A 24291-nucleotide genomic window follows, 5' to 3' on the forward strand; every position below is an offset into this window, starting at 1 on the left:
TCTAAACTCAGTTGAGACAATACAGGAATTAAAATAATGCTAATGTTCTTCATGGTTACCCTGAAAACCAGTTTGAGGCATATGGGAAATTTGTTCTGACTCTGACCTAAATTTCAATTTGACCTATTTTTTCATCAACTTGATAGTGATACTTGGCTCTCTGAATGATACCTGGCTACTGAATATTAAGTCTGCTGCTGAGAGGTCTGATGTGTTGAGGATAGTCAGAAAGCATGCCTCAGAGCCTGGAAGCAGCCCCACAAAGGGAGGCCAGAGGTCTAGAACAGTGATATGCTCTCTTCTGGGCAGGGCTTTTGAGGGACCCAGCACACTTGTGGGTAAAATCCATTCTCTTGCTAGAGGTTTTAGTCATGTGGGTCAGTAGGAAAGCAATGCAAGATGACCTTAGCCTTATACCATGTGGATCCCCATTCTGCCAGACCTGTTCTTTAGGATAGAGATTGGTTTCTTAAGGTCCAGATAATAATATTACAGGTTTCGGTGGCTATGGAGTCTCTCCTGCAGCTCCTTAGTTCTGCTATTGTAGCACAAAAGAAACCCTGGATAACATGTAAACAAATAGTTATGGCTGTGTTCTCATACGAGTTTGTTTATAAAAACAGGCAGCTAACCTCGATGATGAGTTGCCATGCTAATAACTGAGCTACCAGCTAGGGCAGTGTTGCCGTGCTTTGGGTGCCAGTGAGTTTAACAACAACAACAAAACACTGGCAGCCGGCCTGACCATTATCAGCCCCTGTTCTAGAATCAAAACATTTCTGTCTGGTGAACAGTATCCTAAGTTGAGTGTAATCTGTAAAATTTTAAAATATTGTCTTCCTTTGATTGTCTTGAAGTAGTCATTTTTCCCTTCTGACTGCCTATCTGAATAACTGATTTTATTCCCTAGGACAATGGATTTGTGCCCTGGCTAGCTGTTGCCAGGAAATTAGCAAAGGACCATATGACACAGCTAAAGGAAATGACTAGGACAAAGATAAATGCAGAATGTGATTCATTTTGCCCTTTCTCTTCCTTCCTTCTCAAACTAGGATTCTGCATGTTTGTGCTGAGTCTGGTCAAGAAGCATTATCGATTGCAGTTCTACATGGTAAGGGTAGTGTCAAAATGTGTCAGTGTCAAAACTCTTGATATAAGTGAAATTCTGCGGAAACCCCACAGGCCTATCATCCTTTCGGTGATAAATCAGAACTTTGGAATGTAGTCTGTTCTTGTGCGTCTGAAACCTGGAGGGTGAAAGAGGCATCCCTTGTGAAGTTTGGTGGCTTCTTATCCACCTAGACCTAATCACTGTTATATACCGTAAGCAGTCTCTCCCATCTGGATCTGACTGTGGCCTCTAGGTAAGGCTCTAGGTGACACTTTAGACATAGACCATAGATAGCCTACCTGCTGTATTGCTCCCTCAACTTAAAAACACCCCCTCTCTGAGTGTCCTAATCTCTCAGTAAATGCTAAGAAAACAAGAAGTACCCAGGCTTTTGGAGCATAAAAGGACTAACTAGTGGGCCACGTGCACCCTCCTTTTGTTGGGACCTGTAGCTGGGAAACATAGTTCTTCTCGAGGCCTGTTCTGTAGCTTTTCATTTCCAATAAGACAGATACAGAAGCAGATATCTTTCCTACCTGTTTCTCAACAATTTTCTGTTTGGTATTAGCTATTATTTGAAGTTTCTTTCAAGGTAAACTGATAGGTAACATTTGTCCTTTCTCTTCTTTTGCAGTTTGGCTGGACCCATGTAACATTACTGATTGTTGTAACACAGTCACATCTTGTTATCCACAACCTATTTGAAGGAATGATCTGGTGAGTGATGTTAGTGAGGGGCATTTTTCCTTTTATTTTGTGGGTGTTCTTATGTATAGGAGGACTGACAAACCCCATTTGCTAAGTTGGCAGTTCTCACCTGAGCATATCAGCAGCACCTGCAGGCGTAGTTACAACACAGATTGCTGGGCCCCACTTTTGATTTTCTGCCTCAGTAGCTATGGGGTGAAGCCTGAGAACTCCATTTCTAGTACATTCTCAGGTGATGCTGATGCTGCTGGTCAGGACCTACACTTTGAGAACCTCTGTTCTAAACCAACAGCTATAGGGATATTTAAAGAGTCCAGGACAGTGCAACTGTATGGCAACAAATATGGAAATCAAGAAGGAAAAAATCATTTCCTGGCAAGAGGACACCGAGTAAAAGTCACAAAGAAGAAAACTTGAACAGATCAATAATTATAAAAGAGCTTTGAAAATTCCGTAAGAATCCACACCTGGAAAAAATGAGCAGTGATAGCAACTGAGTATTTATTTATTTACTTTTGACTGTACACAGGCTTTCTCTAGTTTTGGCGAGTCTTATGACCTGCCTCTTGAGAAACTTGTATGCAGGTCAGGAAGCAACAGGTAGAACTGAACATGGAACAACAGACTGGTTCTAAATAGGAAAAGGAGTATGTCAAGGCTATATATTGTCACCCTGCTTATTTAACTTATATGCAGAGTACATCATGAGAAATGCTGGGCTGGAAGAAGGACAAGCTGGAATCAAGATTGCCGGGAGAAATATCAATAACCTCAGATATGCAGATGACACCACCCTTATGGCAGAAAGTTAAGAGGAACTAAAAAGCCTCTTGATGAAAGTGAAAGAGGAGAGTGAAAAAGTTGGCTTAAAGCTTAACATTCAGAAAACTAGGATCATGGCATCTGGTCCCATCACCTCATGGGAAATAGATGGGAAGACAGTGGAAACAGTGTCAGACTTTATTTTTTTGGGCTGCAAAATCACTGCAGATGGTGGACTGCAGCCATGAAATTAAAAGATGCTTGCTCCTTGGAAGGAAAGTTATGACCACCCTAGATAGCATATTAAAAAGTAGAGACATTACTTTGCCAACAAAGGTCTGTCTAGTCAAGGTTCTGGTTTTTCCAGTGGTCATGTATGGATGTGAGAGTTGGACTACAAAGAAAGCTGAGTGCAGATGAATTGATGCTTTTGAACTGTGGTGCTGGAGAAGACTCTTGAGAGTCCCTTGGACTGCAAGGAGATCCAACCAGTCCATCCTAAAGGAGATCAGTCCTGGGTGTTCATTGGAAGGACTGATGCTGAAGCTGAAATTCCAATACTTTGGCCACCTGATGCGAAGAGCTGACTCATTTGAAAAGACCCTGATGCTTGGATGGATTGGGGGCAGGAGGAGAAGGGGACGACAGAGGATGAGATGGTTGGATGGCATCACCAACTCGATGGGCATGAGTTTGAGTAAACTCCGGGAGTTGGTGATGGACAGGGAGGCCTGGCATGCTGCGATTCATGGGGTCGCACACGACTGAGTCGTGTGCACGACTGAGTCGGACATGACTGAGTGACTGAACTGAACTGAACTGAACTGATCTAACCCTTAGTATTAAAGCTGATAAAAACACAGGGAGAAACAAGAATGATAAACTGATTTTTTTTTCATGATTATAGTCTTACCATTCTAAATAAACTATAGCAAATAGAATCTGGCAATGTGTCAAAAGAATAATATACTTAGTAGATTTTATTCCACAAATGCAATGATTTCAGCAAGAAATCTATCACCATTGATAGAAATCAGTAGGTTGACTGAAGAAGCTATGCTTTTAATGAAAATGTGAAGACATATTGTAGTGTGTAGAGCTTCTTGATGAGGGTGAATGAGGAGGGTGAAAAAGCGGGCTTAAAACTCAGTATTCAAAAAACTAAGATCATGGCATCCGGTCTCATCATTTCATGGCAAATAGATGGAGAAAAAATGGGAACAATGACAGACTTTAGTTTTTTGGGCTCCAAAATCACTGCAGACCGTGACTGCAGCCATGAAATTAAAAGACACTTATTTCTTGGAAGAAAAGCTATGACAAACCTAGACAGCATATTAAAAAGCAGAGACATCACTTTGCCAACAAAGGTCTGTCTGATCAAAGCTATAGTTTTTCCAGTAGTCATGTATGGATGTGAGAGTTGGACCATAAAGGCTGAGCACTGAAGAATTGATAACTTTTGAACTGTGGTGCTGGAGAAGACTCTTTTGAGAGTCCCTTGGACAGCAAAGAGATCAAACCAGATTTTCTAAAGGAAATTAACTCTGAGTATTCATTGGAAGGATGATGCTGAAGCTGAAGCTTGATGCTGAAGCTACTTGATGCGAAGAGCCAACTCCTTAAAAAAGACCCTGAGTCTGGGAAAGATTGAGAACAGGAGGAGAAGAAGGTGACAGAGAATGAAATGGTTGGATGGCATCACCGACTCAATGGACAGGAGTTTGAGCAAACTCCAGGAGATAGTGAAGAACAGGGAAGCCTAGCATGTTGCAGTCGCAAAGAGTTGGTCATGACTTAGCCACTGAACAACAACAACAGAGATACTAAAGTACTGTGATTAAGATCCTGGACCATGCCTTTGTTTCCTAATGAAGATGCTGTCATACCTACTGCCTGAGGAATAAATTAGTGAAAATATATAAAGAGCTTAGAATATGTAAAGACTAGCTCATCTAAATGTTAATATTGAGTTTTAAGCCGGTTTTTTCACTCTCCTCCTTCACCCTCATCAAGAGGTTCTTTAGAGCCTTAGGGCATTATCATGTTTAAAACAATGATAATGGCATACTGTGAGGGCATTATTATGTTTAAAACAGTGGGAAGGCATATTCTTCCTCTCTTTCAGAGTGTTTGTTAAATAATTCCAAAGAGAGGCTCATGCTAAGTTCTTATCTTTAGGGCTAGACATAGATTTTGTTCTAGAGTGAATCATATTAAAATCTCTTAATTATTGGTTTTTAGATGGAACCTTCAAGACTTGATTACAGTTGTAGAGCAGAGAATATGTGGAAGCCTCAACAAAGTAAATAATATGGGTGATTGGGTGGATACAGGTGCTTTAAATCTCTCCCTTAACAAACAGGGAGTCAGAAAAATAAAGCCTGTAGTTGAGGGGCTAGGATTTATGTATATTATGTTCAACTATAGAGGAAATTTTAAAAATTTTAAGAAGTGACTGTCAGAGAATAGAGAGTGAGGAGAAGAGAGAGATGGTACAAGTGTGGAAATTGTCCCCCCTCTTTTTTTGTGGTAGAGATGGTCAGACCACTAGCAGAAGGAGGCAGAGGAGAAATCTGGCTATATGCACTTATGTATCAAATCTTGGTCTTGCTGTCTGTGTAGTCCTGGGGGAAAATTGGGCTCATTAGAGCTAGTAATAAACAGTAAAAAAAAAAAAAAAACAAATCAATTATGAAATAGATAATAAATGTAACAGAATAATGGAGGTAACTACTAGAAGAAGAAGAGTCAGAAATGATTAAAAGTAGTTATTTTGGAGAATGGAGATAGGAATAGGGGAAACAAGGACAATTTTTAATTTTTTCTTTTCTGTATACTTAAAAATTTTATATTACTTTGTAGTGAAAAAGAACATGGCATTTTATATAGAATACCACCTCCATTTATTCAGTAGTCATTCAGTAAACATTCGCATGCTGCTGTGTGCAAGGTGAAAGTGAAGTGAAGTCGCTCAGTCTGCTGCCAGGTACTCGGTAGCATTTTTGTTCTTTTAAACTTATTCCTTAATGGGTAATAAGTACTGTTTGGTTATTTTGGTACGGAAATTTATGAATAGCATTGTTTTGTGGACTTTGGAGGTATCATCTTGGTAGAGTTGATTCTTACTTTGGTTTAATTTCCTAGGTTCATTGTCCCCATTTCTTGTGTGATCTGTAATGACATCATGGCCTATATGTTTGGCTTCTTCTTTGGTCGGACCCCACTCATCAAGGTAAAAGGGTCACCCTAACATGGACCATTACCGTGAGGCCGGGGTAGTGCTTTCAAGTAGATCAGCTTGGGAGACAGAAGAGATCTGCATGGTGTGTACATCTTCATGTCGTCCTGGAGAAAGGCTAGTAATAAATTAGATTCAAGAGAAAAGCCAAAGGAAGACTGAACAGTTACTCATGTGTTAAAAAATAAAGAGCTGATAGAGAAAATATTTTATAGACCGTGTAGGTACACTTTTAGAGCCTTGATCTGAATTTGAATGTTGTCATTTAATTAGTTTACTGTTTTATAATTAAATTATTTGACCAATTGAAATAGAAAGGAAACTGAGGGCTGTCAGGCTATACAAGGAAACCAAGAATGGGGTATTTTAGAAAGTGAAGTGGTTAATTGAATGAGATTTTTTTAATAGTAGAAAGACTTTAAATAATCATTATTCCCAAAGCCAGAGTTATCAAAATGCATTTTGTTAAGAACTTGCTCTCTGTCCACAGCTGTCCCCGAAGAAGACTTGGGAAGGCTTCATTGGAGGCTTCTTTGCTACTGTGGTCTTTGGCCTTCTGGTAGGTAGCTGGGTGAGGGTTGGGTAGAGGCCTCCCACCCACCTTCAGAGCCCATCCCGGGTTAATGAGCTTGTCTCCCAAGGCCAAGGACTCCGTTCTGCTGAATGGTAACCTTGCCCTGTAGCAGGGTGTGAACATGGCATGGGCAGCATCAGCTGTCCTCTATCTGCCGGTCTTCAAGCAGGGTCTTGGCGGTAGAGGAGCAGAGGCCATGTACAACTTGCACTCCTCTCATGCTGAGGTCTGGTGACACTCAGGAGATGGCGTTCGTGTCCAGGCTTTTGTTACTTGGCCTGAGATTAAGGGGTGAGGTGGGACATGCCATCCTAACCCAGATTTTCTCCTGCGTGTGCCTTGCCTGGAGGGGAGTGACTTACCACCCCTTTCTAGAGCACCATTCCCTGCCTCTGACCTTCAAGCCAGTCTCTCCCCTTTTCAGAGCTGTCTGGCTATCCTTTAAGACTCACTCCCCTCTTTAGTGGTCTTCTGCTTCTTTCCTCCTGGTTGTCGCCCTCTCACTATACCGCTCCCCTCACTACTTGTCATTTCGAATTAAGAGATCCTGAGAAAAATGAACCATAGGTCCTCCAAATAGGACAAAACTTCTTATAGTTCTTGCCCAGATACCTCTAGGTCTTTCCTGGATTTATTCAGGACCTGGATGTTGGAGCAAGTACATGTGAGGCCTCAGTAGACCATAAGTCTCTTTTTCATTTTTTTCCAGAATTCAGGTAAAATAACACATATGGTGACACATGAACCTCTGATTTATTGCATATTTTGCAGTTAGGGTGCTAGGTACTATGAGGAGCATGGCCTAACCAGGTGCCTACTGCCCAGGCAAGATGGCTGGAACTTGTCTCCTTTGTCTGTCTGTTCTCATCCTCAGCTGTCCTATGTGATGTCCGGGTACAGATGTTTCGTCTGCCCTGTGGAGTACAACAATGATACCAACAGCTTCACTGTGGACTGTGAGCCCTCGGGCCTGTTTCGGCTGCAGGAGTACAACATTCCTGGGGTGATCCAATCGATCATTGGATGGGTATGTGCCGCTCACATGGGGCGAATGACCCTCGGTTGGTTAGTGACTACAAAGAGAGCCCCCTCTCTACCACTGCCTTCCCCCCAAAACCTAGCTTCTTCCCTCCCCAAAGCTGTAAACCCCAGGATGGAAGAGAATTGCTTAAGTGAGTTCAGGGTGAGGACAGGAGGAGATGTTTCCTCCTACCTCAAATTATTAAGACCAGAGTTCTGATAATGTGCTTTTGGTTCCTGGGGCACCCTGAGATGCTTTGAGGGTATCTGTGAGATCACAGTTGTTTTCTTCATAACATAATGAAATCATTTGCTTTTTCATTTTGTCATCATTTGCCATGGTGGTGCAAAAGCAGTGGTGGGCAAGCCTGCTGACACCTTAGCATGAGTGAAGGCAGTGGCACCAAACTGGACTCTCATTGGATTCATTATGCCGCACACTCACAAGAAGACCTGCCCAGCTTATCTTAACAGTGTCTTTGATGAAATAGTAAAATTATTAATTTTATTAAATCTTGACCCTTGACTATACATCTCCTAATACTCTGGTGCCAAAATGGAAAGTATACATGAAATACTTCTGCTGGATGCTGCAGGACAGTGCTTACCTAAAGGAAGAGTTTGTGTGCGCCTGTTTGAGTTCTGAGCTGTACTGGTGGCTTTTTTATGGGGACATAAATTTTAATTGAAAAGAACTGAGAAACTATAGTTTTTCATATATGGGTTTTTGGCAGACATTTTTCTTAAAAAGAAATGAAGTGAGATTTGTCACTTCCAGAAAACAACTGACAGTAATTGTTACCAATGATAAAATTTGGTTTTCAAGTAAAAATTAGAATTTTGGAAAGTATATACCTGCCACGTAAGTTTGATAACTTTGTAATACTTGAAGGCTTTTCTCATGGGATCTGTGGTGATTTTAACATATGACATTTTGACATTGTATGGCAAAATGTGTCTACATATGGCAGATTTATGTAACTCATTGAGCCAGTATTTTTGAAATGGCCAATGCATGGTGTTACACAGTCATACATGGATAAAATGATCTATTCAAAGTGCGATATAGACCAATGGATTTTAATGTGAGAGTACAAAAAAATTATTGATAGGATTTCAGATTTCACATTGCACCAATTTTTTAGAAACCTATCACTTGTCAAGTTTAGGTGTAGTATCAGAAAAGAATCCCTGTAATTATCTGAAAAGACTGCTAAAATAATCTTCCTTTTTTCAACGATGTATCCTTATAGGACTGGATTTTCTTCATATACTTCAAACAAAACATATTGCTATAGTCTGAATGCATAATATATTAATGTTCTCTGTTAAGCAGTGTATTAGAGATTTAGCAGAAACAGAACTCCTAAATCAGTCTTTTTTCTAATTTTGGGGGGGAGATATAATTCATAAAGAGGTGGTTTTTTGTCTTTTTTTTTTTTTTTTAATGGTAACAAGTAATAAGCCTGGGCTTGCAGACGTCTGAACTGATTTCATTTATTCTTTTTAGAAAACAGTCCGGATGTACCCCTTCCAGATTCACAGCATTGCCCTCTCTACTTTTGCCTCGCTCATCGGCCCCTTCGGAGGGTTCTTCGCTAGTGGATTCAAACGAGCCTTTAAAATCAAAGTAGGAAAACGCTTTTTGTTCTCTCGTTGTCTCCCAGCCAGGCCCCTTCTCACCATCTTCTGCCTTCCTCCTCCTGTCTCACCTCATCAACTACCACCCCCTTCAAAATACCAGGCTGTGAACCCTGACTGTTAATGTGTGCTCTTCACCCATGCATGGAATTTAAGTAGGATAAAGGAAGATACATTGTTTCTAAGAAAATTCCGTGGTTGGGTTTCAGTTTTATGATAATCTTTTATGTTAATCTTTCTTCAAAAGAGATATTTATAATTTAATAAGATTGTATACTATAGCTTCAGCACCTGAATCAATACTTTTCACTTTCTGTTGCCCTCAGCCATTGAGTACAGTAGGTGGACACCGAGGTGTGACCATAGACAAGGCTTTGACTTGGATGAAGCCAGGCTTACCAATCCTTTCCTTCCTCTAACAGGACTTTGCCAATACCATTCCTGGCCATGGAGGCATCATGGATCGCTTTGACTGCCAGTATCTGATGGCCACCTTTGTCAATGTGTATATTGCTAGTTTTATCAGGTATAGTACCTTTCCTCTGAACCAAGTTGGGGGATTTTAGAAGTTCATCTACTTCTCAGTTTGAGTGAAAAAAATCCCAAATATGAATGCAGTTTTCAGTTGCTATTAGTTACGGATTCTCTGAGGTCCCCTACCCTCCATTAGTAGAGAATCCAGGAAGGGAACAACCACTAAAATAATCAGGCCCTTGAAGTTGCTTGCCCCCTGCTTTGCTCACTGTTGTTTCTTCATCCTCTTGCAGGGGCCCAAACCCAAGTAAGCTGGTTCAGCAGTTCCTGACCTTGAGGCCAGATCAGCAGCTCCACATCTTCAACACGCTCAAGTCTCACCTGACCGACAAGGGGATGCTGACGGCTGCCACGGAGGACAAGTAGGGGCCACGCAGGGCCAGGAGAGCAGAAACAGGGCTGAGTGAGGGGCAGGGCTCCCAGGCAAGCCTAGCTGGACAAAGACAAGCTTCAGCTCACTTTTTTTTTTAACCAGTATTTCTATTTGTGGATTAAAAAAAAAAATCTGTGTATACAGTCCATATGCTTATGATCCGGGTTGTGAGTAACCTATAGCCTTGAGTTGGAAAGAAGTCAATTTCTGTTTTTAAAACCAAAGCTTTTAACATCCTGGAAGACAGTGTTGCCCAGCTCTGGAGTGCCTGCTTGGGGCTTCTAGCTCCTAAGCTGGAGCTTCCATTTCTGGGCCTGATCAGAGCGGACACTCATCTGTGTTTGTCTAGTTTAGGCCCCCCACCACCAACTGTCTTCGTAGCTGACCCCCAGCAGGGAAGAGGTGCACAGCTTGGATGTCTTTACTACTGGAGTGCTTTTCCTGGACTTCTCAATGATCCCTGCCTTGGAGCTACAGGAGGGTTGCCTTCTGAGGGAAGAAGGATGAAGGCTTATTAATCAGATAAGCATTCTGTTCACGAAATCCTGTGGACTATGAGCTCTGCTTTTTGATATGGATTCACCTCACTTCATCACAGACTGAAGCAGTTTTCAGTTTTAATTTTTTTCAAAAAGCATGAAAAATTATAATAGTCTGGAAAAAAGCCACACTGTTCTATTTCAAGTGTATGCAGTAGGATGTACTGTAACTAGGTCTTTTCCCACAGGGTTTAGGCTCAAGTGGCTCCTACAGGGCAGTCGGCTAACTGGGTCTTTTCAGGGATGATGCTGTTCACATTTGTGCTATAGACTTGTTGCTGCTGAATCCTTTCTGGGGGCTTCCTCATGAGGCAGGGAGCAGAGGGCTTCTCGTTCACACACCCATGCCCTTGACCTGGCTGACCACCCATGTAGCTGCTGTGTTGTATATATTAATATATATATATATATATATATATATAACTCTTATGGCAAGTGTATATCTGTGTGTGTGCTTTAAAAATCACTTATTTCTTACAGTGATTTCAATTGTACCATGACTTCTTCACTGAAACCACAAAGTCCTGCTTACAACTCTGCATAACCCAATCCAGAGGTTTGAAGCTTCTGAAGGTTAAATGCGCACTTGTATAATGTGACCAGTTTAAATGTAGTTTGTATTTTACAGGGGGACCTTTTTCTTTTTAAATTGTGATTTATTTATTTTTTCCTTTTAATTAGAAGAGTGAGGTTGACTTTTGGAATATACATTCTTTGTCAGGATAATAAGCAAGGGGGTAGAGGAGAGACAGCTTGGTGCCCGAATGTGTGTCATTATTCTGTGCCATGGTGGTTCTCATTGCCAAACGGGGGTGTAACAGCTTGTTTCAGCACCTTGGGCTGGAGCTGCTTTTCTTTGTTTGTGTTTATCTCAACCTCACTGTATCTGTGGACGCTCGCAGCCCAGCCCAAATCACTGAAGTGTCCAGCACAGGCCAGACCCCTCTTGATGTCTCTGTTCACAATCACTGTGTGACCTTCTACATATAGCAGCTTCTTTCTTCTGAACTTTTATTTCCATTTCAGTAAATGGCTTTTCTTTTTTAAGTCTAAGGCCCCCTTAAAAACAGAATGTGTTTTCAGTGCTGGCCATGTGACACTGGGCAGAATACACCATTCTGTGGGTTCTCATTTTCTGAGCTGTCTTCTAATTCCCATATTTCATGATTCTGGCTGAGCAAGTATACGTATCAGAGGCTGCTTACAGGTATTGAGTCATGTCCTGGGCATGCAAAAATTAAGTGCTTACAGGCCTTTTCTAAATACTTTTCCTTAAAATGCTTGTCCTCAGCAGTAAATCTTAGAGTGGAGTACAGTAATGAATCTAGTTTTCTGAATGAAGAATGAACTTGGTTCCCCAAACCAAAGATAGAATAGCACTTCATTTGTCTCATAGTGCCCCACTGTGGGCAGATAGGTGGGTCCTTAGGGACAGGAAATCTCAGCTGGGACCTAGCAGCAGAGAGCCACCTTTGAATAGGGCCACCTTGGGGATCAGGGAGCCTGGCACGTACCTGTGGACATGGCTGCTGATGAGGGTCCCAGGAAATGGCAGCTGGAAGCTCAACAGAGCTGCCATCCAGAGAGCCCAAGGGTCAGCTAGGATTTTGTTTTCTTCTGATTTCCCACATGCTTTCTGGTGAAATAGGGGAATTTCGTGGGAAGTAGCCAGGAGACAGACACCACCTTGTGTCTTTATAGCACATTGGTTTTCTTTCTCCCATTTATTGAAAATCTTTCACCAAACAGACAAATTTCCAGAGACTGTTGTAACACACAGCTGTGCACATCTTAATGAGTGGCATAACTTGCTCTAGATCCATTTTTGTGTGTGTGTGAGAAATAAAAGTGACAAATTGTATGCCCTCTCTTGTCATGAATTCAGTTTCTTCCCGGTATGGTTTTATGTTTCCCACTTGATTTTGTGCAGCCCTTATTTAGAGATTTTTGTTTTGTTTTGTTTTCCAGTTTGAATTCAATGCATTCTCACAATAGCCTTCTGAGTTATCTCAGGTGAAAGGCATGAGCACTTTGCTGATGAGGAAGCTGAAGGCTTGGGGGGAATTTGAAATTGGGGGGAGCTTGAAATTAGTAGGTTTGAAATCTAATGTCTCTTTCAGATGGGGCAAAATGTAATTTTTAACCGTATACAGGTAGACTTTGAAACAATTTATAGTATTTTATTTTTTCCCCACTGGGCTTTTTATCCTGTAACTTATATTGTATAAGGAGATTCCAAAAATATATTTGAATAGAGACTAAACAGACCCTTTGATTTGAGTGAACTAGTTACTGAGTTAGCTGGAGACTGGATCCATAAGTTCAGATCCTCAGACTGTCAGCGAGACCCTACCAGGCTCAGGAGCATCCCTGACATTGCCGGGGGTCAGGGTGTGTGACTGACTCAGGGCAAAGAGCGTCATTGCTTAGAAAACTGGAAAGCAGTGGCTTTGCTCCATAAGAAACCTGCCCAAGGTTGGTTTCCAAGGAAGTAGATTTGCATTATTCTAATAGATGTGGCACACCTGAAACTTCTTCTTGGGTCACTGATATCTTAGGCACCATTGCCTTTTGTTTTGGGAGTTACTCAAGTTGTGCCTACCTTTCTTGTGCATTGTGATTATGTGCTGAGGAAAGGGGGGAGTGTGGAGGGGATAGTTTCCCTTAGGCCTAGGGTTCCTATTCTTCCACAGTCAAGGTAGGAAGAAAAGGCTACGAGGAGGATGTCTAGGTGACGTGTATACACATAACAAGACAGCAAACCATGGGCCAACCTACTGTGCTTCTCTGTAGCAGAGGCTCTGAAAGAGTGTCTGGAAAAAACCATCAGCTCTGAAGAGAGAGTCTGACTCTTGGGCACTATTCTGCCCTTGTCTTGGTCAAAACAAACTTCCTTTTCCCTTGATCACTCTCCATGCAGTTACCCAGCTTTTGCTTATGAAAGAGATTACCCACTCCCACCTCCTGGCTTGTTTCCCCTTGTTGGATGGGGGCCTTGTGGCACAACCTACACAGGGTGCTGGACTTGGACCAAGTGGGGATAATGAGCCTAATTTAAGGGCTCATCCAGGCCTGCCTCCTCTTGGTCCTGGACCCTGCTTACCCGTATTCCCTGCAGAAGATGGGCCCATTCTCAGCAAGGAGTGTAGTCCCAGCTGCTGATGGCCTATTTCTATTTGAAGGTGGTTCCATCTTTCTGTTCCTCCCAGCATTATCCCTTAACCCTTTCAGGTTGACCAGCAATGACCTTATTCACCTGCATTCTCAGGTGGGCTAGAGGCTGCTCTTCTTACCTGTGACTGCCTCTTGACAGAGTAAGGCTTTCACCTGTCCACATGTGTCACCATGTTTTCAAAGGCAAAGAGATTTCAGCTGTGAGGGTGGCTTGGGAGGTATACTTTGGGTGCTGAAGTGTTGGTGTTTTAGGACATGTAGATAATTTATGAGAATAGAATGCCAGAATAGGTGAAGTGAATTTCATGGCCAGTGGCTTTCACATCCATTGGCTCTTGAAAAGAAGCCTCTGCTTCCCCTCTTACCAAATGCCTATCTGTTGAGGCTCCTTTTCACTTGAGTCATTAAGTTACTGGCAGTGTGTTTATTAATAATTGCAATAATAGTGCTTAAAAGTGCGAGGCACAGTGCTAACGATACATTATCTCTTTTAATCCAGAAAACACCTTTGATCGGGTATTATCTCCATTTTATACACGAGGAAAATGAGGCATCATGACAGGCTAAGTGCAGTGGTTATGAAGATAGACTTTGGGCTCAAATAGCCCTGGGTTTGGGCAGGTTACTAGGTACAATTCCAGCTCACTTGGCTCTGATCATAGCACCTCCCTTTCTGGATTGTTGTGAGGATTTTGAGATAATGCATGTAAGCATTTAGCACAGTGCCTGGCACATAGTTTTTATTGAATCCTGCTGGTAACTTGAACCCAGAATTGTGTAATTCTGGAGACTGGTTCTCAGGCACTACACTGCCCCTACCCTGTACACAGCCTGAGTGTTCAAAGTCTAGACAGTGATCACATTCTCCTTCAGAGAGAAACAGTCTGACCTTAACACCTGCCAACAGCATCTGAGTGCTTCCCACTTCATTTAGAAAGCCAGCCTGATGAAACGAGGATGTAGACAGGTTCCTGAATTCTCCCTTCCTAGTAGGAATGGTTTGCCTGAGGTCTTGCTCACCTCCTGCTGCCCCTGGTCTGATTTCCATGGGGAAGGAGGCCCTTTCCTCTCGCCCACTGGTGCCGCCCTCGCTGTGACTTGACTCGGTGTTCCCCTCTGCCCTGTGCACACAGCTCAGGAACCTGCAGCACTCCTCTGGGCAAGTAGACGTGGTGGGGGCCAAGAGGAGTGGGAGAAAGACCTTCTCTGTAGCAGATGACAGTAGAGAGGGAAGGCCTAAAAGTTTTCACTTATGTCCTTACATATAACAAGTCAGGGGCTTTGTGTTTCTTGCTTTCTTTAGAGTGATAATAGGGTTAGATGGCAGGTGGCCACTTGGGGATAGATGATGGCGGTTGTTTCTCTTGGATTCTAGGTTAGCAAAGGATCACAGGAGTGATTCATGAATGGAGACTAGGCACTACATTGAATGAAAACTATTTCTTTTAGTTTTCTGAATGCAGACAGAGGAGTGGGGGAGGATATGTGTGAAGTAGACCATTCTTCATTGAAGAAATGGCATTGACAGGAGGGATCCGTGAAGTTCTTGAGCGGATAGAATGATAATGACCTAGAACCACTGGCTTGACTGCCCTGTTTCCTGAGTGTTAGTGTGGAATGAAGACCAGGCCCAAGGGCCCATTGTGTTTAAGTGATAGTCTCTCCCTTTCAGTTAATTGATGAAGTAATGATTATGACAGGAAGCAGGAACATGGTTGTGGAGGGATGGTAAGCAGCTGCTGTGATGGACTTATCCTGGGCCTGCCCTCCCAGTCTTCTGGATGCGTGCTTGCAAGGCCTGGCACTGGCACTTCCTCACTCATTGTTAAGTCTAATGGACCCAGCCAGCTTTTTATCTGTAGAGAAAAAAATGGCTCCAAACTGGGGGCAGTGACCCTCTGGACCTTGGGCTAAAGTTGCTTCTGCTGTGGTCTCCCAGGTATCGGGCAGGGCCGAGCTCTTTGAAACCTCCTGAGCACTTTCTTTATGTAGTGCTCAGAGGCTGTAGTTGGTTTAGCAGCTGCTGAAATCCTTTGCTGACATCACCCATAGTGCAGCCCCTGTCCTCGGCTGCTGGAGTACCCATTTCTTACCTCCATTAAGTTCATGTGCTGGTTTTGCTGGCTTTGTGCCAGGGAGTGCCAGAACAGGAAGGGGGTTGAGAAGGTACATACGTCTTCTTATAAGGATGTCCTTTGTGTGCTATTGCATTTAGATCCACAGACACAGCTCTGTGTGACTGCCTTGTGTCACAATGGCTGGGTATCTGGGATATGATTACAAAGGGAAAGAGCTGAGCAGGCATCAGGGCCAGTATAATCAAAGGACTTGGAGCCAAGAGAAAAAAAGGCAGGGGCAGGGTACAGTGGTTTGTTGTTGTCCAGCCAGAGCACTGTTGAGAAGCCCCAAGGGGTGGGGGCAAGAAAAGCACGGGTAGAGGAGACCAGCCTGGTGTGTCTTGCGGGTGTGGGGACCAGGAACTGTGCTCAGAAGGCCGTCCATGGGGACTCAGTGCTCATGGATTGTGGATTCTCTTCTGGAGTTGATGATGATACCAAGTTTTAATTTTTACTGATGTTGAAAACTTTCTAAAAACAGGAAGGGAAGACAAAAGTGTTAGAAGAGGCCCCTCTACTGAAGATTGTTGGGAAGCCTAGTGGTGTGGGGTGAGTCAGGCACTTTCTCAGTTCTGTTCACTCTGAAGGTCTGTTTAATCAGAAGGTTTCCCCAAACATAGAAATGATCTCCCTGGCCCCACTAGGAAGTGCCTTGTAGTCAAATGAAGCCCACTGCAGTGTCTCAGACAGTAAAGAATCCACCTGCAGTCCATGAGACCTGGATTCAATCCCTGAGTCAAGAAGATCCCCTGGAGAAGGGAATGGTTACCCACTCCAGTATTCTTGCCTGGAGAATTCTATGGACAGAGGAGCCTGTGGGCTACAGTCCGTGGGGTCGCATAAAGTTGGATCTGACTGAGCGACAAACACTTTCACTTTTTTTGGTCCTGGCTCTGCCTCTGGCATTTCACTAAATCTGTGTGTTTTTGCCACAGCTGACCTTTCTTTGTGCACTGTCTGATAGTATTGAACTCATTCTCTTTCAGTGCAGTGTCAGATCATGATAAACTGTACCTTGGAAAGTAATCGTATTTATATATCTGTATCTTCCCACTACACAAATAAACACCTGTTAAATTCTAGATCGTTTGTGGTATCTGTTGGGGGGAGTGCTGAGATATGGGGGTTGTTTGTATGGAACCAGTGTCACTTTCCAGGATGCTGCCAACCAATCCCTGCTTCTAGAGACATCCTCTGCCCTTGACCTTCACCACTTGCTCTCCAGCTTTCTGCCTTTCCTCCTCCTGCCTTGGCTGCTCCTCCTCAGTTGCTTTTCTGGGCATCTCTCCTTCCACCAGTCCTGCCCTGAGATGGTAGATTCTGCCAGAGACTCTCTCCCCAACCCCGCCCCCCACCCCCCACTGAATGCTCTCCTAGGTGTTCTTGCCCACTCTCAGGGCTCTAGTCATCACAGTCGTGCAATTCCCAAGTCTACATCCCTAACCTCATGGGCCTGTGAGATCTCTTCATGTGGACTTTGCATGGCCAAACCTAGGACCTGCCCCAGTCCAGTATTACTTGACCACCATCAGTTCTGTTCTAGGAGTGATCTCGTCAGTGACCAAGGCCTGCCCGTTCTGCCTTCTAAGTATTCTTCGGATTCATCCTGACTGCCAGCTGGCTCCCTGCTGCCTAGTTGCCTTTGCTCATTACATCCTTACACAATAGTGGGGTGAGATTTATCTGTTTGGTGCCTTTCTGTGACCTTAGCTGAGGCTTGCTGCTGAGTCTGCCCCCTCGCCATCTGAACCCATCAGGTCTCGCCTCTCACAGCCACACTCCTGCTGTCCCCTCTTTGTCCCAGTTGCTCTGTCTTCTAGCCTTTGCACATGATGTTTCCCCCGCCTGATTCCTTGTCCCTCCCTCCCTGGCTCCCCTCGGCTGCCTGACTCCTGCTCATCTTACTGTCCCATCAGCAGCAGCGCCTGACCTGGGAGGTCTATGCGCTCCCCACCCCAGGACTGCTTTCCTGGTGGGAGGGTAAGGGCTGTCCTGGGTCTGAAGTCCTGGGGCTAATGCCTTGGGCCAGTAGGACAGGGTTGCTTGCCCTTTGGACAGGGACCTCTGTTTCCTCACCTATATGTACCCTAAATGGTGGGATTTCTGCAATGAATTGATTCCCAGCACACAAGGTTTAAAAGATACAGTGTTTACTTTCCTAAATCCAACTAAAGCTGATTCCAAGCCCCCAGTTTCCATGATTGATGAGAACCCCAGCGTTAGCAGTCTTCCTTTACTATCTTGCTCTCGTGGGCTCTTGTGGTGCTGGAGCCAAGCAGGTCCCTGGTCTTCAGTCCATTGACTGAAGGTTCTCCTCGTCCAGGCCTGTGAGGTCCGTCTACTCACTCCTGAGCCAGTGCTGTCAGCATCCACCTCCCAGGGCACCCTTGTAACTGTCTGCATCTGGTATCCTGCCACCTGAGGGCCCCCACAACCAGATCTTGATGCCCTCCATCATCAACAAACATTGGTGGGGTGCCTTCCCTGTGCTAGACCCTGGCTGGATCTTGGGGAAGCAGCAAAAAATAAAGCCGACACAATCACTGCTCTCATGGGGCTCATTTTAGAGAAGGTGGCGAGCATGTGAAAAAGGCGTGTAGATGGAGAAACTGTAGCTGGGAGAAGGGAACAGGAGATGCTGCTGAGAAGAGGCTGCAGTTGCAAACAGGGCCTTCAGGAAGGGCCTTGCTGTACCATGGTGGTGTTTGGGCAGGTGGACACACGCCTGGGGAGGTGGGGGAGGGTGTCCCAGGCAGGTGCAGGACAAATGCAGACAGTTTCGCCCTCAGGAGCAGCAGTGGTGGATGAAACAGGGTGAGTAGGGAGGGGGTGGTGGCAAGGAATGAGGTCCCAAAGAGTGAGTGAGTATGCAGGGCCAAGGCCACTGGCTTGTACTGTAAGCAACATGAAAAGCTGTTGGAGAGTTAAGAGCCAAAGAATGACTTGATCCGATGTTTGTTTTCAAAGGGTCACTTGACTGCTGTTCTCAGACTAGATTTCAGATGGGCAGGGAGCAGCAGCAATCCGGGCAAGAGAGGATGGTGGCTGAGCTCCGGTGATGCTGTGAGAAATTGTCAGATCCTCAGAATGTGCTGAAGGATTCTACGTGGCTGGAGAGAGTAGAGGGGGAGTCAAGGATGGCTGTGACATTGTTGACCTTGGTAACTTAAAGAATAGAATTACTGTTTTTCTGGGCTGAAGAAGGCTGTGGTGGGAAGACAGAACTGGGGTGTGAGGTGGACCAGAGGGAAGATCAAGATTTTGGTTTTGGATGCAGTAGGTCTGACGTGCCTGTGAAATATCCATTTGGGGATGTCCAGGCCAGGGGCGTGGTCACAGTGTGGATATTATTCTGTAAGAGCTGGGATACTGGATGAAATTGTTGAAGAGTTGAGGTCCACAGCTGAGCCCCCAACCCCCTGCCACCTTTTCTTGACTTGAGGATCCAGTTCTTTGCAGCTTGGGCCACTCCCTCCATCCCCTTAAAGAGATTTTCTTTTCTCAGGAACTCAGACAATCCAGCTCTTAAGCCAGGACATGGACCTGGGTGGAGCTTGTCTTCTGGTGGTTCCAATCCCATCTGACAGCAGACCTGCTACCTCCTGGGGAAGGAGGCTGCAGTTGTAGAGGAGGAAGTATATCATCTTTTTGATTTCTTGCGGGGGAAATTGGGGGTGGGAAAGCAAGAGTGACTTCCGTATTTGGTTATTCAGGGGATAGGCAGTTGGGCTGAAAGCCCCAGAGAATGGACCGATGCGTGGGCTTCTGTCTCTAGTTGCCCCTACCTACCAATGTCATGACTGTCATCCTGAAGAGGAACCAGGGAGGGAGCCCTGTGGATAATAAATTGCAATCTCCTATGAACGATAGGGCTTCCCTTGTGGCGCAGCTGGTAAAGAATCCACCTGCAGTGTGGGAGACCTGGGTTTGATCCCTGGGTTGTGAAGATCCCCTGGAGAAGGGAAAGGCTACCCACTCCACTGGCCTGGAGAATTCCATGGACTGTATAGTCCATGGGGTCACAAAGAGACACGACTGAGCGACTTTCACTTTCATGGACTATATCAGTTATAAGAGAAAGTTCTAGGAACCTAGGGTGCTATGGTGGGTGGCTTCCTGAAGGTACAATTATTTATCTTTTTATTTGAAGTAATTTCATACACAGAAATGTTATAAGACAGTGTAAAGAAATCCCTACATATTTCCCCCAAATTTGCCAAATGTTAACATTTTACTGTGTCTGCTTAATTAGTCTCCTTTCTCTCTCAATGCACACACATGCAGACACTTTTAAAAATCGAAAGTTGTAGACATCATGTGCCTTTACTGTTATGTAACCTTATTCAAGGGCTTTCTGGTGGCTCAAACAGTGAAAAATCCTCCTGCAATGCAGGAGACTGGGTTTGCTTCCTGGGTTGGGAAGATCCCTTGGAGAAGGGAATGGCTACTCACTCCAGTATTCTTGCCTAGAGAATCCCATGAACAAAGGAGTCTGGCAGATTACAGTCCATGGGGTCACAAAGAGTCAGACACAACTGAACCACTAAGAACACATACCTTATTCAAATGTTACCAATTATCCCAATAGTGTTCTTCGTATCAAAATAATACATACAGTTTTGGCTGATGCAATTTGAGGGGCTCTGTAGTGGCTTTGAGAACCAGAACTACCCTTCCTGCTTCCCCCCTCCCCACCCCCAACCTGTCCTTCATTAGATGGAACCTGCTCAGCACACTGTGTGCTGTAGTTAAAACTTGATACCCAGCCCAGCAGGGTACCCAGGCCAAGTGGAGGGCAGCAGTGGGTCACAAGAGGCTCAAGCCTTTGGAGTAAGACACATTTGGGTGGAATCCTGGCTCAGGTGTCACAGACTGTGACCTTGAACAAAGCACTCAGCCTGCCCCTCTCTATCAGTTCAGTTCAGTCGCTCAGTCATGTCTGACTCTTTGCAACCTCATGGACTGCAGCATGCCAGACTTTCCTGTCCATCACCAACTCCCGGAGCTTGCTCAAACTCATGTCCATTGAATCAGTGATGCTATCCAACCATCTCATTCTCTGTCATCCCCTTCACCTCCTGCCCTCAATCTTTCCCAGCATCAGGGGCTCTTCCAATGAGTCAGTTCTTCACATCAGGGGGCCAGAGTATTGGAGTTTCAGCTTCAGCATCAGTCCTTCCAATGAATATTCAGGACTGATTTCCTTTAGGATTCACTGGTTTGACCTTCTTGCAGTACAACAGGAGAGATTCTGCAACATCACAGTTCCAAAGGATCAATTCTTTGGTGCTCAGCTTTCTTTATAGTCCAACTCTCACATCCATACATGACTACTGGAAGAACCATAGCTTTGACTAGACGGACCTTTGTCGGTAAAGTAATGTCTCTGCTTTTTAATATGCTGTCTAGTTTTATATAATGAAGATAATTGAGGAAATATAGAAAGCACTTGACCAGCACCCAGCACATACTAATCACTCATCAGAAATTTTATTTGTAAATTGCTACCTTGGTAAGTGAATTTCTGGGGGATGCAGGGGAAGGAGCTGGCACAAACACTCCAGTGAAGGCAGGGCCGCAGGGAAAGGAAACCTGTTGGGGAGGAAGGGGAGGGAACTGAGTCTAATGACCTCAGCACACCAAGGCCAGTTGGAATGAAAATTAACTCTGTCTAAACATTTCATGGCATTGTCCAGGCTCTCCTGTTGCTGGAACCCCCCTCCACAGCCATTCTCACCAAATCTTAGGAAGGAGGAATGGTTTTTCTTGTTTGCTATCTTGGTTGGGAGAGCACCCAAGTTCAACTCGTGACTATCATTTACTTGTTTGATGTTGTGGCTTTGGGAAAATTATTTTCTGTGCTTTAGTTTCCTCATCTGCAACGTGGGGCTAATAATACTTAACACCCCATGGATTGTGAGGATAAAATGTGTTAGCACTTCTAGAGAGTTAAGATTAGCTTCTGGTACATAGTACATTTTCGTAAGTGTTGGTTATTATTTCAGTGTTCCCTCCCTCTTCCTGATCACTCCTGAGATGGTCCCATTGTGGGTGGGACATTACTCTACGCCTGGAGCTACCTGCCCTGAGCACTTCTGTTATACACAAGCAGCTGCTCAAACTGAACTCTCCAAGGCTACCAGTCTACCTCATAGAATTTTCACCCACCCAAAGGGTCACTACCTGTCCATTATCTATTGCCACAAACATACCAGAGAGCAAGGGAGTTATTGAAAAAGAACAGGTCTGGGAGTTCCCTGGTGGTCTAGTGGTTACTATTCTGGGCTTTCAGTACTGTGACCCAGGTTCAATCCCTGGTCCCCATAAGACCCCGCTGCATGGTCAAAATAATAAATCCCCCACAACAGGGTCATATCAAAATGCCTCAGAGCCAACAAAAAGATATTCCCAAAGATGGGACATTTTGAACATCAATGAGGATAACCACAGTTGATTGAAACACTAATTATGTTTTAAATATGTAAATTCATAACAATACTTTAAAAATGCAGTTGATCACACTGAATGATGCTAATAACCCCAATCTATTTCTAAGAATAGTAAACAAAGAGGAAAAACCAAGCATTTACCCTGCCTTTTAAAACTAAACCATACCACTGGTATCAGGGACCTGCAGCATAAAGATGAAACAACTAGCAACATAGGTAGCAATTTTTAAATTGGTAAATTAAAGACTTAAAATCTGGGAAATAGACTCACACATATATGGTCACTTTATTTATGACAAAGTTACAGTGGGAAAAGGGTGGTTTTTCAATAAATAGGCTACATCAATTGGATATCCATGTGAAAAAATTACCTCACATTACACTGTTCTAGTTGGGTTGTAGATCAGTTACAGATGGTTGTAAGTCTAAATGTGAAGGTAAAATAATAAAACTGTTGAGTAAAACATAGGAGACAGCCTCATGACTTGGAGAGGAAAAGATTTCTTGAACAGAATATGAAAGGGCTAACTATAAAAGAAAAAAAAGAAAAGAAAAGAAAGACTAAAAGACTACTGTGTTAGGTACCTAGAGGGAGGCAATGACAGCAAGACCTAGTTCTAGTCCTACTAAAGTTTATGATTAAGCCCGTCCATAGTTTTTTCTTTCTTCCTTTCTTTCTCCATTCCTTCCCTCTCTCTCTACTTTCTTTCTCCCTTTTTCCTTCCTTTCTCCCTCCCTCTCCCCTTTCTCTTCCTTTCTGTTTCTCCTCCCTCCCTCCTTTCTTTCCTCCTTCCTCCTTTCCTTCTTGCCTTCTTTCCTTCTTTTCTTCCTCTCTCTCTCTCTCTCTCTGTGTCAAGCTCTTCCTGTGTGATGGGCTACCGCCCTCATTTGCCCTGCTAAGTGTTCCCAGAAAACCTGTCTCCTCACTGAGCGATATTTTTCCTTTGTCTTGCCTACGTCACCTGGATTTGGAGAGGTGGTGTGGTGGTTGAGGGATGGGGTTGGAGAGGAAAACAGGTCTCCTCTGCATCACTGACGGCTGATTTCTGTTGTCAAAGTGTTAAGGTTGTGAAATTGGCAATTGGTGATGATTAAGATTCTGATAAGACACTGTGAGGGCAGGTGTGGTAGCTTTCAGAATATAACCAGAGGCATTTAGGGAAATAGAAAATTTGCTGTACAGAGCCTCCATCTGATCATTCACTGGACTCAGAGATATTTCCTTTTCTTTATCCCCCTCCTCTCCCTTCCCTTTTTTTATCCTGTGGGCTCTGGACCTCTAGTACTTAAAGGAGTCAGAGAAAATTCAGTTGCTTGGAATTATCCTTCTATTTATCCACCAAAAAAAATGTGAAAGCAAGTAAATAATTCTCTGCCTTTGTTATTATAAGAGATAGACATTTAAAATGGACCATTACAACACTGGGGGGAGGATTATTAGTAGTTAATCATCAGTGACATTTATGAAAGTTTTCCATGGACCAAACATTGTACCTGGCACTTTCTTTGTACTATTTCATTTAATCCTCATGGTATCCCTGTGAGCTAAATAATATTTTACTTATTTAATAGTTTGTGAGGTTGAGACTCATAAAGCTATAGTAACTTGGTCAAGGGTATTATCAAGGATCCCAGGACAATCCTCTTTACAAGTCCTGGCCCCTCAATCAGATGCTGCTTGGCAACAACTCTTACTTTGTTATCAAACTATCTCCCCAATTATTTGAAAGCTGAGGGAATCACAGATAGATGTGACATTTTTGTTTGTTGATGTGACAGGAGAGATTGCATTTCATGGGCTTCCCTGATGACTCAGTGGTAGAGAATCCACCTGCAATGCAGGAGACCCAGGTTTGATCCCTGGGTCAGGAAGATCCCCTGGAGGAGGGCATGAGAAACCCATGAACAGAGGAGCCTGGCAGGTTACAGTCCATAGCATCAAACACGACGGAAGCGACTAAGCAGCAGCAGTATTCCATTTCTCACCACCTATGAAATGACTGTAAAGACATGAAACTAACACATCCCCCTACCTGAGGCTTGCCATT

General features: G+C 43.9%; 1 protein-coding gene and 1 non-coding gene across 3 annotated transcripts in view; both read left to right on the forward strand.

Moving 5' to 3' along the window:
- Positions 1–12364, forward strand: part of CDS2 (CDP-diacylglycerol synthase 2) — a 60078-nt gene extending 47714 nt beyond the window's left edge. For both annotated transcript variants that reach the window (XM_043480459.1, XM_043480460.1), the window contains 8 exons: positions 1053–1111; positions 1746–1828; positions 5729–5816; positions 6313–6381; positions 7271–7423; positions 8927–9046; positions 9480–9583; positions 9825–12364. In XM_043480459.1, coding sequence (XP_043336394.1) covers positions 1053–1111; positions 1746–1828; positions 5729–5816; positions 6313–6381; positions 7271–7423; positions 8927–9046; positions 9480–9583; positions 9825–9957 — 809 coding nt within the window. In that variant the 3' untranslated portion in view covers positions 9958–12364. The remainder of the gene's footprint in view (positions 1–1052; positions 1112–1745; positions 1829–5728; positions 5817–6312; positions 6382–7270; positions 7424–8926; positions 9047–9479; positions 9584–9824) is intronic.
- On the forward strand, positions 632–737 carry LOC122449051. Its single transcript, XR_006271868.1, has one exon. It is a non-coding gene; the product is annotated as a small nucleolar RNA U6-53/MBII-28 (small nucleolar RNA).
- Positions 12365–24291: the final 11927 nt, after the last annotated feature.

Source organism: Cervus canadensis, chromosome 10 (genome assembly GCF_019320065.1).
Source record: "Cervus canadensis isolate Bull #8, Minnesota chromosome 10, ASM1932006v1, whole genome shotgun sequence".
NCBI classification, from domain to species: Eukaryota; Metazoa; Chordata; class Mammalia; order Artiodactyla; family Cervidae; genus Cervus; species Cervus canadensis.